At 41.5% G+C, this 14,200-nt stretch overlaps 1 protein-coding gene across 2 annotated transcripts in view; it reads right to left on the bottom strand.

The window, feature by feature from the left end:
- The window catches only part of dapk1 (death-associated protein kinase 1), a 90,035-nt gene that overhangs the window by 44,842 nt on the left and 30,993 nt on the right, over window positions 1-14,200 (bottom strand). For both annotated transcript variants that reach the window (XM_034118523.1, XM_034118524.1), the window contains exon 3: window positions 10,849-11,070. In XM_034118523.1, the coding sequence (XP_033974414.1) occupies window positions 10,849-11,070 (222 nt within the window). The remainder of the gene's footprint in view (window positions 1-10,848; window positions 11,071-14,200) is intronic.

Below are 14,200 nucleotides of genomic sequence, written 5' to 3'. Positions count from 1 at the left end.
GGAGGGAGAGAAAGAAGGAGGGAGAGAATTAAAACAAGGATCTCTCAGATCAGAGCCAGCTACAAATCCCTGCTTATCAGAGCTGAGCTGATGTAATCTCATCATCCTGCTGCTTTAGAGCCTGACCAATTCACACATCCCAAGCACATTTTAACCAGCGTTGTCCTCGTCAAACTTCTGTAATGAAAACCCTGCATTGTTTACAGCAAAAGGGAGTATGTGGGGAAAGGAAAATGCCCCAGTGTTGAAGCAAATGCTGTTTTATTGGACTTTTTAAATAGATTTGCTTAGGTTTTAATATAAAAGAAAAAGACCTTGCAAGAATGATAAGGGTAGAATATAGCATTAACAACAGGAAAAGTAGAAGTAATGAAGGAGTTTAAATCTGATCATTCACAAATCATAATAAACATGCAGTCCTTTATCCAATGCAAATCAACACCATTTGCATTAATAACTACAACAGGAACATTGGCATAAAATACCATTGAAATAGCTTTAAAAACTATACTTACCAAGATTTGACCCATTTTGGGCAAGAGATTCAACTTTATTATTAAGATTCAAGAATCTTAATCTTTAATTATTTTCCTTCTTATAATATCTTGTTTTTACCCCTTTTAATATCTACATCACCACTTGCTAACCAATACCACATTGCACTACGTTTTATCTATCGAATTCGAAACCGTGCTCGTTTAATGAAATCGTAGCGTGCTTCAGCACTTAACACTTAAAGGTTGAAAAGAAAAAGTAGAGACAGGGGAATGGAGTGAGCAGAGGATTTATCACGGTCACAGCGTGAGAGGAAGCCTGCAGCGAGAGCAGATAACTGTAATTACTGCCATGCTTATGCAGTTGTTTACTTTCACTCGACACATACAAACATATGTTTTTTTCCTACGATATATGTGAGGAATGTTAAATGGAAAATTACTTTTGTTTTTGTTGCCAATTTTCATGTCAGGATTTACATTTTAATAACCAAAACAATCATGTAAGTGCATGGAATCATATGAAATGTAACTTTATTTGATAAGAAAACTGATTACCACACCCGTCACCCTCCAGGGAGGAAACAGCAGCTGGACCTCCACCCTCTCCTCCCACTCTATTTCTTCCATGTTTCTTTCATCATCTGCTTTAGTGGTTACCAGAGTGTTCATAAACAATCACAGACAGGAAAGAAGGTTCCTGCTTGAACACGTTTTTTCATACTGGTCTGTTAATGTTTAACGTCAAAGCACAGTTGCTGTCATGGTTGTATTTACCCAGGGTGCAGCAGGAGGAGGAGAGGATGTGGAGGACAAAGGGAAACCACATGAAGCCACATCTTTTTTAAATCCCATGTCATTTGTTTTGTTACCTGCCCTGAGCTGGAAAAACTAACACCATGTCACCCTACTAGCTTTGTGCTAATGCTAATATATGTAGCACCAGGCAACAAAAACAATGTATTCTTGTTAAATTAACGTGTTAAAGAGTTATATGACCCTTAGTAACTTGTAGTTTTAGACCCTGTCACAACTCTCAGGCATGTTCAGTGCAAGATTGTCTCTTGAAACTAAGTGGATATGTGTCTCAACACTGTCTGCTTTAGTGTGAACTGTCAGCAGCCATAGAGTATTAATGGCACAGACTTAGCATTAAGATTAAAGGGGACCTATCATGCAAAATGCACTTTTGTACGTCTTTTATACATGAATACGTGTCCCCGGTGTTCCAGGGAACTCACCAAGTGTCAGAAAACACAACCCTCTCTATTTTCCTCCATACCCAAATCTCTAAAAAAGGGGCTGCAACGGATCTGATAAAAACTGATCCAGATTTGAACACTGTCCTGACGTCAGGATGGTGGCGATACGGCTATTGGGCCAACTCCACCAATCAGGAGGAGACAGCCACGGCCATTGCCGTTCGAAAGCGCTGGAGACGCTCTAGTACATATGCCAGGCCTGTAAGTGGCGCTGTAGTCTGCCACAAAAGCAGCGAAGAAGACTTGGTTACCATGGTTACCCTTCTGTTTATTCTCCGCTGTGGCTTTCTTTCTCCCTCCCCGAGGCAAGCACTGTAATTCTCTCCGGTTAGTCCACCAGCAGATGACAAACACCCACCTCTCCGCCTCTTCCAAGGGACGAGGGGACCGTGCGGCAGAGTTTCAGTTTCAGTTTCTTTCGCCGGTCAAGATGTCCGTTAAAGTTTAAATCTTCCGGACAAAATTAGAAAAGTGCCGGTCAAAGGTCTTCTTTGTTATTTATTGAGCTTTAAAACAAATGAATAACGACTCTATATAGGCTATAATAAAACACGGAGGACTCTTTTTCTCCCCCTCTTCTGACAGCCCAGCAGCTGATCAGAGCGGCTCCCCTCTCCTGCAGGGGGGCGTGGTCAGCTGCAGCTCACAAAATCAGACCCGTAGACAGCAAACAACACAGAGCGAAATGAGGCATGGCTAAAATGCATGATCTGTTTGGTATTTCGAAAACAGAAACGTATAAATATACCTTATATAGGTATGGCCCTACAATATATCATTTAAATATAGCATGATATGTTTCCTTTAAGTTATTGGCTGTCAAACAATATGATACATTAGTTTTAAAATGTATTAAAAAACATATTTCAACTCTCAAGGTAAACATTTAAGGAAGTCATGTACAGGGGCTGAACAAATACAAAACTAGAAACTAAGAAGGAGAAAGTAATAGACCAAAAATCCCTACATACTTTTTTTAAGAATAATAGCAAGTTTTATATTCATATTATTAGTTAAGTGAAATCATCATCATCCTCATTAAACTCTAATGTAATTAAAACAGCTTTTAAAATAAATGTTATGTTGATGCAATTATGAATTTACTTAAGCCTTTAGGGTTTTATTAAATGTAGACAACAGTGTTTAATTTTGTATTTAACCCTTCACTCCGCTTTCAGAACCATGACCCGATTGGCCAGGTTGGATTGGGAAGGCGGGCAGTCTCCTATAAATGTGGTTGGGAAGAGAGGGGAGGGGGGCATTTGTGTTAGTTCCTTGCTGGTGAACGCAGCACCAGGCATGAAGTTTTGTGTTCCTGTAAAAGAATATGGAAGGTTAAGAAATAAAACGCCTGTTTATTTTTGAAAGAAAACCCTCTCTCCACGTATTGCTTTTTCACCTGCACCTCACATCGTAACAGACCCCTTGTATCATTGCCAAAACTACAAAGTAGTTTCTCTGCATTTAAGAAGTTTGAAAATGACACTTCCTGATTCATATACTCCCCCTTCTAACTAATTGCAATGCACCCAGGAACGTAGCCTGACTAAATAACAATGAAGTGAACTTGTGTCCTTAGGAAGCAAATCCTATCACATGGCTGTCAGTGGCTCAGAGCAGCTCTTCCTGGGAGTGCTTGAAATGAATATGTTTGGGATCCATGGTCTAATTCAACATGACACTATTCCTGGTTAGGGAAATAAAGTTCAAAGTACCCAAAGACAGCAGAACAGAAACCATGACGTTGGATGAAAGGGCTGCAATTTACGGCTTAACTTGGGCAATAAAATGGTAAAAAGTCTTGAAAGGCCTTGTTTGGTCAGTACAAAACCCAAAGATGCAGTTTAAAATATGATATAAAAGGAAAAAAAGCCAGATATGGTCATATTTGCGTGGTTAAAAACACATTTACTGCCATTTTTGGTTTTAACGATTAATACATTCTGAAAATACTTGGCCATTATTTTTCTGTCCATCAACTTATCTTCACAACTCTATTAAGTCATATAATTATTTCATGTTTTTTTTAGGTGAAGCTTCCTTTGAACAGTCCTCTGCTTTATGTTTGAAACTTTAGCACAAGGGACCATTTTTTCCCTTAAAAGGTCCCATGTCATACTTTTCCGGTTATTACCCGTCCCCTTGTGTGTTATGTAGCTTTTCATGCATGTACACAGTCTGCAAAGTAAAAAAACCCTCAAAGTACACCCTGTAGCGAGTAAAACTCTAACACAGAAAATACCTGTCTATGCTGCCCAACAAAACGCCTCGTTGGAGATTTTTCTTTTTCCATTTGTTTCTTCCAGGAACCAAGTGACGTAACGACGACCCAATGGACCAATTGGTTTAAATGGACCAATCCTCCGACACACACACACACACACACACACACACACACACACACACACACACACACACACACACACACACACACACACACACACACACACACACACACACACACACACACACACACACACACACACACACACACACACACACACACACACACACACACACACACACACACACACACACACACACACACACACACACACACACACACACACACACACACACACACACACACACACACACACACACACACACACACACACACACACACACACACACACACACACACACACACACACACACACACACACACACACACACACACACACACACACACACACACACACACACACACACACACACACACACACACACACACACACACACACACACACACACACACACACACACACACACACACACACACACACACACACACACACACACACACACACACACACACACACACCCCCCCCCCTCAGGCAGCTCCTCGGATTTCTCAGCCTGAGACGGCGGGACTTGGCGAGGCTGTGTGTGTGCTCGGGCTGGTTTCGCTGTGTCTCGCCGAGCCCACGCAGCAACCAGGAAACCACACCAGTAAGCCAGCTCACACTGTCCGCTCCTCGCAGCAGCGAGCCTCGCAACGTCCCGCCAACTCGGGGGTCCACCCTCTGCCATGGTGGACTCCCGAGCAGCTCAGGAGTCCGCCCCGCGAGGCTCCCGGAGCGGAAAGTTTGAGGTAGTTTCCCCGCTGTGTTTCCCTGGATGCTGGATATAGACCAAGTGCTGTGCCGGTGAGACACCGCGGAGCTCAGCCTGTCTTGCTGTCTCGCAGACCCCACGCAGCAACCAGGAAACTACACCAGTAATCCAGCTCACACTGTCTGCTCCTCGACCAGCAAGCCACGCAACGTCCCGCCAACACGGCACCCAGACCCCACGCAGCATTCTCATCTGTTTGTCCTTACTGGTGTCATTTTCTGGTTGATAACGCCATTGTAACACATAATCACTGATGTTCCGCTGTAACGGTGGGCGAGCTGACCAATCAGAGCACACTGGGCTCACAGGGAGGGGGGGGCAGGAGCTCCAACCAGCCGTTTAGGGCAGAGAGTGAATACATATAGGCTCGGCCTATATAGCTGAACTGCTCCAGCGCTACACTCCAGCCAGAGCTTTAAGGTCTGCTGACCAGCTGCTGCTGGTAGTGCCCAAGACCAGGCTAAAAACCCAAGGGCACCGAGCCTTCGCAGCAGCTGGCCCTAGGCTCTGGAACACTCTGCCCCTCCATGTGAGGTCGGCCCAGACCCTAGGGGTTTTTAAATCTAAACTAAAAACACACTTCTTCTCTCTGGCTTTCTAGTTAGAGCGGAGCACGACTCCTGACTTTTCCGTGTGTTTTATTTTTTTATTTAGTTTTTTAAGATATATCTGTTGTAATTTATTGTCGTTTATTGTGATTTGTAGTAATGTGTTTTTATTACATGTACAGCACTTTGGCTCGACCAAAAATCGCTTTTAAATGTGCTTTATAAATAAAACCTGATTTGATTTGATTTGATTTGATACTATACAGAGATGCTGTATGAGAAACCAATGTGATTTTGGAAAATTGGACAATGTAAATCTATTCTAGTAGACCTCAACAATGGAATTATGATCAGTAGAAATGGCCATGTCATGGGACCTTAAAGGTTTCAACTTCAAAACAAGCTAAAAGACGATTTCCACTCGCCCCACAAAACCCTTTATTTTAAATTAACTTGTCAAGATAAAACAAGGCAGCGTGGAAGTGAGCAATATCATCAGTGAGAGCAGAGTGTGAGAGATACAGAATGTGTTGTGGAGGTGTTAGAGGAAGCCAAACAACAGACAGGATGGATGCCAGCAGGAAGAGAGGGAGAGCTGATTGGCCAGTCTTACACAGGCTTCACGGTGCAGGGACACCAGAGGCTCATCTCAATTGAATATTTCACCTCCTCCTTTCCCTCACTCGCGTCCCTTCCTTGTGTCTTAGCTCCGCCTCCGCAAGATGCGAGCGAGAGACACGAGGAGGAGACGCGACGACAGAGGAGTCCTCAGGTATTAATTGGGATGTCCTCGTTCACTCAAACGTCACGTTTAGACGACGTCTGTTAATGATGACATGTGCACAGCTGTATCCCCTCTCATCGGGCTTAACTGAATAACCCTTTAGAACCGGCCCCTTTGTTGTTAAATATGTATTTAAATGAATTAATCTTTCTCTTGTTAGTCAAGGAATTCAATGTATGATGGTTGGTCCTGCTTTTGTGTTCCGTTGTGGTATAAAATGTACATTTCAATAAAATTATAATTATAGTAATGTGAAAGCCTTTCCTCTGAAAATGTGTGTCCTGTAGATCCCCACATTCACTACAAACCCACATTCAGGACTGTGAATTTTAAATAATTTAACTACTGAATATTTTAACACAAAACAAAACAAATAATTGTTATTTATCAAGATCTAGCCATTTATGAAATAGCTTTCTTAATAGCTATGTGTTAGTCACGTTCAAGATCATTAAACATGACTTAAATTGTTAGTATAACCTTAAGAAATGAATTGCACATAATAATTCCGACGGAGCTGTGAGCACTTACATTTATGTGGCGCTTTTCCACTCATTCTTCCAGTTCTCCGTTTTCCTGTGTTGAAATGCAGTTGCCAGCACCACCACACTGCTACATCTCTTTCTATTGGCAAATTTCCACTGCAGAGCGTAGCACGGTTTAAGCGTGCCGTGCCAAACCCAGCCCGTTTTTTCTTGCTTTTCCACTAGGGGTAGTTCCGGCTCAGGGTTACTTTTTCACCTTTTTTCTGGCCCTCCAAAATCGAGGTTCTTACCGGGCCATGAATGAATGCTTTGACAAGTCTGCAGACAGACGGCAGGCGAAAAACCTTTTAAAATGCGTGTTTTCTGAATGGAGATCGGCTAAGCTAACGCAGTATATGCTCCGACCGTCCACACTCACAACAACGGCATAAAGACATAAATAAACCAGCGACTGTATTCGCCATGACACAGGCAGTCTGTGGTTTGTACTTGTTTAACTTTTGTCTAGTTTCTGAACAGATATGAGGAGCTGTGAGCTCTGAGTGCTAACAGCTAACGGCTGATGTTGTTTTGTGGTTCGTATTGAAGATGACGTCACGGCTCCGCCTACACTGCGTTACTATAGTTACTGCCCCAGCTACTAAACTGTAATGGAAACGCAGCATAAAGTGAGCCTGGCCTACCAAGGCCTAACTATACCGTACTAAGCCATGCGAGGCCCTGCAGTGGAAATGCGCCATAAGTCTCTTATCTTTTCCCTCATATCTTTTTTGAGAGTATATTGACATCCTGATACCAGCTTACCTTTATAATGTGTCAAAGGGTTAACAAAATACATTTTTAACTCAGCCATTTAGTGTTTGTCTGTGGACAGAATCCTTTCATTTGTTAACAAAAGGCTTGTATTTTGAAAGATTTGCAGGGCAGTGTTGTGGGAAATACAGTGAATTAATTATGTTCCATCTACAAATGAGCTTGTGCTTATTAACCTTTTCCACCTTAAATCAATATAAATGTAATTGTTGATATAAATCTATGATTGATGTTCATTATGAAAGGCATAGTCCAGCAGCAGAAGAAGAGCTGTCTGAGTGAGGACACCAATCGGGTGTGACATTATAAATCATAAGAGGTTTTTAGGGCTTCAATTCAGGACAAATCTGACATTAAACATTGACAAAAGGTCATGAATTAAAATAAGGAAGACAATAAAATGGAGAGTGTTGCATTAGTGTTGAATTAAAATTATTTTGGAGAAGTGGCTCAGCATACTTGCTCTTATGGCAGCTATTGGTTGTAATAACTTGCTTTAAAAAAAGGAACTGAAGTCCACTCCGAATGGAAAATGTAAATCATTTTGTCAAAGGTTTTTCAATTCACAAGCAATCCAATGGCACACTGGAAAAAGTCTTATTTTCTGATGTCACTAATCGGACAATGTCAATAGCATTAAGCCAAAGGTGCATTGATGATACTTGGTATTGTAAACTCAAGCATCAATGTGCAACTAAATCGCATATTTGTATCCACAGATTTATTAGGATAGCTGCATTTGCAGGGGACATTAGGAGGAAATCTGAATTATGGAATCATGTGTTTACTGGTTTGAACTGAGATGAGGCCTATAAACCTGTGTGTTAGTCCGTAGAAGGGTTTATAGTGATGTATTAGAGCATTTGTTTGGTGTTTTGGGAATGAGGAAACATTAGATCAGTTCTATAAATATTTAAGAGGAAGAAAAAACATGATCATAAATGAGCCTGCACTGTTAAGCTGCCGTTCAATTCAGTACTTTGCAGTGCTATAAAGCCATTTAGAAGAAGCTTATTATTTTTACTTAAAATGTCTGTGTTGTTTAAAGGTCCCATGTCATGCTTTTCTGGTTATTACCCGTCCCCTTGTGTGTTATGTAGCTTTTTATGCATGTAAACGGTCTGCATAGTCACAAACCCTCAAAGTACACCCTGTAGCGAGTAAAACTCTAACACAGACCTGTCTATGCTGCCCCAGAATGCCTCATTGGAGATTTCTCTTTTTCTTCCTGGGTACAGGAAGGAGGCGTGTGGTGCAGTGGGTTGATCGTTGGTGTGATCGTAGGTGTTCGGATGAAGGGGTCACAGGTTCAAACCCCACTGCAGTCAGCATGTCGTTGTGTCCCTGGTCAAGACACTTCACCCCAAATTGCTCCTGTGGGGATTGCCCACAGTATTGAGTATGTAAGTCCCTTTGGATAAAAGCGTCTAACAAGTGACATGTAATGTAATGTACAGTGACGTATTTGGGTATAGTGACGTAACGTAACGTAACGTCACGTCAAATGGACCAATCCGCGGAGCCGTTACGTTTGGACCAATCCGCGGACTTCCTCACACACACACACACACTCGGCGGGACGTTGCGAGGTTCGCTGCTGCGAGGAGCGGGACAGTGTGAGCTAGCTCACTGGTGTGGGGTCGGCGAGACAGCGAGACACCGCGGAACTTAGCCTGAGCACAAACTCCCAGCCAGGCTGCGAGTACGTGTGTGTGTGTTTCGGGCTGGGTTTTGCTGTGTCTCGCTGTCTCGCAGACAGCCACTGGGCTCACAGAGAGGGGGGGGCAGGAGCTCCAACAAGCCGTTTAGGACAGAGAGTGAATACACATACTATACAGAGATGCTGTATGAGAAACCAATGTGAGTTTGGAAAATTGCACAATATAAATCTATTCTAGTAGACCTCAACAATGGAATTATGATCAGAAGAAATGGCCTTGACATGGGACCTTTAAAACAGCTGATCGTAACCGTTAGATCATTTGTGTACTTCTGTGCAAAAGTGATGTCATTGTGATTTTAATTCTGATTTAATAAGACTTCACCCTGAAGCATTTGATCAAGCCTTATAAATATTGTGATTGTATTTGTAGTAGGACTATTTAATCTCACATGTCAGGAATGTTGTCCAGTGAGTGCAACATTAGACTAATAACCGCTGGCAGTAAGGTTACCTACTAATTGGGATGTTTTGTATTCTGCTTCCATGCGTATTAGTTTTGAATAAGCGTGTCAGCTGCATAATCGTAATGTAAACATGAATAATCCGACAGCGTTTCCAGATCCACCTGAACCGGTAAAACTGGTCTAACTGGTGCTTAGTGAGCTTTGTGCCACACGACACCTCAATCAGTTTACAATCCATGCACTCTGAACAATGGTTACCATGAGGACAATTATTATAGCTTTAAAACTATAAGAAAAAATAAGATAGAGATGAAAAGGGTCAGTCTATTTACTCATCAGGGGTACAACTCGTGAAAACTGTTTAATATTCTTTCAAGGCTCTGAAGGTCCCCTATTATACTGTTTTTCATCAATATATTATAGGTCTCAGATATATAAAAAGCATGTCTCTGAAGTGTTTAGCTTGAAATACTAAACAGATCATGCATTGTAGCATCCCATAATCCCCTCTGTTTCTGCCCTGTTTCAAAAGTGCTGATTCTCTGTCTGTTACTTTTGAGAGATATTTGGTTAAAAAGAACACAATGGTGCTCTAGGAGGAGATTCAGGTGATAAGGTGGGGGGGGGTACCTTGGTTGGTTATTGGCTAATGGTTACACAAGCCAAAACATCGTTATGACATCATAAAGTGGCCAAAATCTGATCAGCTCATTTTCAGACAGGTATTTATATAAATGGATCAGGACAAAAAGTGAGCGAATCTTTTTTCCTGAAACTTTCAGAATCTCTTTTTACAGAGGGGACACATGTTGATGTATAAAAGACATGAAAAAGTGGATGTTGCATAATAGGTGACCTTTAAGTTTAAAAAACCCCAATGATATCATCACGGTTATTTCTGCTGGGCATGGATGTATAAAGAGAATTTCATTGAGCTTTGGAGGCAGAAATTCCTTTTTCCCCGCAACCATTGGGCCAATAGAACATGCGCACTTGTGTTCGCCTCTACTTTTGTGTCTTGGCTCAGTCAAATGAATGGAGGGGGAAAATAACTCTGTAAACTGTATTTGGTTTTAAGCTCATTACTCAATTTAGACCCTACTGATTTGAAGGGGCCCTATTATGCAAATGTTCCAGTTGATATTTGTATTTTGTGCCTCTAACCTAAATGTGCCCAGTGGTGATGCGTACAGACGAGATAAAGACGATGCTACTCACAGCTCCAGGATCAGGATGACCTCCGCCTTGTTTTCAAAGACTTCATGGAGCGTGATGACGTTGGGGTGCTGGATGTCCTTCAGGATGTTCACCTCACGCTCGATGTCTTCCCTCGTCACCCCCCGGCGACTCGACTTGCTGCGTCGCTTCTTGATGGATTTGGCAGCGTACTCCACACCCGTATTCCTGTGTCGACATCTTCTGACCACAGCAAACTGTCCACTGGGGGAGAGAAAAAAGGATTGTCAAAAAGTGTCATAAAGCCTTGAGATATTAATCATAAACAAATACAAATCTGCATTAAATCATCTCCAAAGCTCACTCACCAACATGTTAACTGTTTAAAGATTTTTTTTATCTTTTGACAGGGGTAGGGGCAGATCTAGACACATATTCATGGGGTGGCAAGAGGGTGGCAGGAGATTTTGAGGGGGGGCATCCCCTGGCAGAAGTATATGCTGATTTAATCGCAGTCATATCAATCAATGTTAACTTGGAAAGCCACAATATTTATATTTTAACTCAATAACTTTAGGTGACATTAATGTGGCAAATCAGTAAAGCCTTAAATATAAATATATAAGGTGGCAGACATAATTGAATGAATTTTAACTGAACAATAACTGAATGAGTTTGTTTCACTCTTAGACCAGCAGGGGTACCAAATCTATGAAGACTGCTGCAATAAGTACATTAACTGTCTCATCGATGTTTGTCTGTATGAATATGATACTATTAACAATCATATCATTCCTATCAGCTGTCAATCACTGTTATGATTCACATATTCAGTGTTATTATTAAATAAACTATATTTTTTGGAGGAGTTAATGATGAATGTTCCTCAAGATGCTTGCTCACCCTCATATATCAAAATTCAAAAGAATCAAAAGAACAGTTCAGCGCCCCACAACTTCATTGCAAACAGTTACAATCTTGACTTTACATCAGAAAGAACAAACATTAAAGAAGTGAGTAACTGCATCAGTTAGGGTTAAAAAACATGTATTCAGCTAAAACATATACATCGCTGCAGTTATTATCCAGTGGAAAGTCCTTACCTACTGGCCTAGTTAAATCACAGTGGTTACTTTTTTTTGGCTGGGCAGTGTAGTTTTACACACCGTCTTATTTGACTTTCTCAGGACTTAAAACTGTTTTTCATCATACTACTTCCCTGATGGCTCCCACAGGATTGTTGACATCCTCGTGGATTCACCTTCTTATTAAAGACGCATGCATTTCCAAACATTTGGTCTACCTACGCTGTAAAATGTATTATCTCTTCGATTTACACACGGCATCTATTGCACGTCTGTCCGTCCTGGGAGAGGGATCCCTCCTCTGTTGCTCTCCCTGAGGTTTCTCCCATGTTCCCCTTTAAACTGTGGGGTTTTTCTCTGGAAGTTTTTCCTTGTACGATGTGAGGGTCTAAGGACAGTCGTATTGTCATACTGATATTCTGTACAAGCTGTGAAGTCCATTGAGACAAATGTAACATTTGTGATATTGGGCTATATAAATAAACATTGATTGATTGATTGAAAGAAAAAAAAATATTTACACACATACAGTAAGGTCATCTTAACAGTTTTTTATGCTCATCAAGCATCAAGTTGGCATGCCTATAACAGCTGAATGCGGCGATTACCATCTTGTTCAGCAAAACGCCTCACAAACTGATTAAGATCCAAAGCTTTAGTGCGTTTTGATTCAATGCTGAGTACAGCCAAACTTGACAGTCTCTTCTCTGTCATTGTAGACCGCAAACACCTCATTCCTTCAGTACTTGGGTCTGAATGCTTCTCGTTTTGCGCCGTCCCCCCGTTCAAATGAAATCGCCGCCAATCACATTTCCACGCTCGCGCCAGGGCCGGGGGAGGGGTTACAAGGCTTGCGTCTTGTGCTGCATTCACTTGCACTCGGACATTAGGGATTTTCTCTCATAAATGTCCGATGAGCCACAACTTTTATTTCAAAACAAAGCTGCCAACTGGGGTGGCAGCTGGGATGGCAAGGCAATTTTTCAGGGTGGCAGTTGCCACCCCATGCCACCCCGGTAGATCCGCCCCTGGGTAGGTTAGCTGTTTCTCCGCTGGCTACTTATAAATATTCACCATATAGATATGAGAGTAAAGCCCATTTTTCTCATCTAACTCTTAAAAGAGTCTTACTAATTTATAATAATAATTGAAAAGCTACAACCCCAAGAATCATGAACAAATACCAAATAATGACTGACAATAAATATATTTCTATGAACTATAACAAAGAGACTTCTGTTAAAAATATGCAAATAACAAGATGCAAATATATATAGAGACTGAGGACAGTAGACATGAGTAATTGAAATAGATTGGCTATATCTGCATCAAAGACACAGAGCTCTGAGCCTAAAGGAGTGGGCGGGATAATAAGGCATTACAGACTGTTGATTCCAAACAGCTTTGATTAATAACCGATAACATCCTGCCTGGCGCCGTAATATAACTTGTGTAGCAATGAGAGCTAATTAAATACCCACGTAAGTATTCAGATTAAAGTCAAGGCAACACCATGCCAGGTGGTGTTCGGGAAACTTACTCCAATTTTAAAATCTAATTCTTCTGTAAGGACTATATAAATGATCATCTCATGCCTTATATCTCACAACGTTGTTCCTCTATTAATCCCAAAATGTGTCTCTAATGAACAAAAAAAATCTCCTTCTGCACTGGAAATTGGTATTAGTGCACATCTCGGTAGTTTAATCGAAATACCTGCCCTCATCCTCAGAAACCCCTCAGATCAGTTTGACGATGGTTTGTAAATGATATCCGAGCAGCACAACAGCACACAGATCAGGACAACAAAACAACATCGGAGCAGTAATCCTACATCCCACACACTCAGAAGCAAAGACCTTAACTGCTTGTATCAAATGTGCCATTTACCACAATGAAGGAATATCAACATATCAGTTGAAGAAATATTAGTATTTCTTCTACTGGAAGAAAGTCATTAAAATATAGAAACAGAAATGCTGATTCCTTGATAACCATGATAAAGAAAAAGAGGAGGTCTATTTGAAGAGGAATGAAAACAGCACTACAGAATATAGTGCATACACAGGCACTTTTACTGTCTAAGCTAATCCAAAAAAATGTGGCGAGTCTGCGTGACATTTTAGCACAAATGACAAATGACTCAACGAATGAACATCACGGGAGCTGTTATGGAAATTCCACTGTCAATAACACTGCTGCCATGTTTTGTTATTGAACGCTGCTATCGGACTGGACTCCACTGTCCCTTCCCCAAAACACTGCCAGAAAAACCCCTTGGGGAAGCGAGGACACTCGGCTGAAGGCTG

Source organism: Trematomus bernacchii, unplaced genomic scaffold, assembly GCF_902827165.1.
Source record: "Trematomus bernacchii unplaced genomic scaffold, fTreBer1.1, whole genome shotgun sequence".
Classification (NCBI taxonomy): Eukaryota; Metazoa; Chordata; class Actinopteri; order Perciformes; family Nototheniidae; genus Trematomus; species Trematomus bernacchii.
Note: the sequence above shows the minus strand (reverse complement) of the source record. Positions and strands in the feature narration are given on the sequence as shown.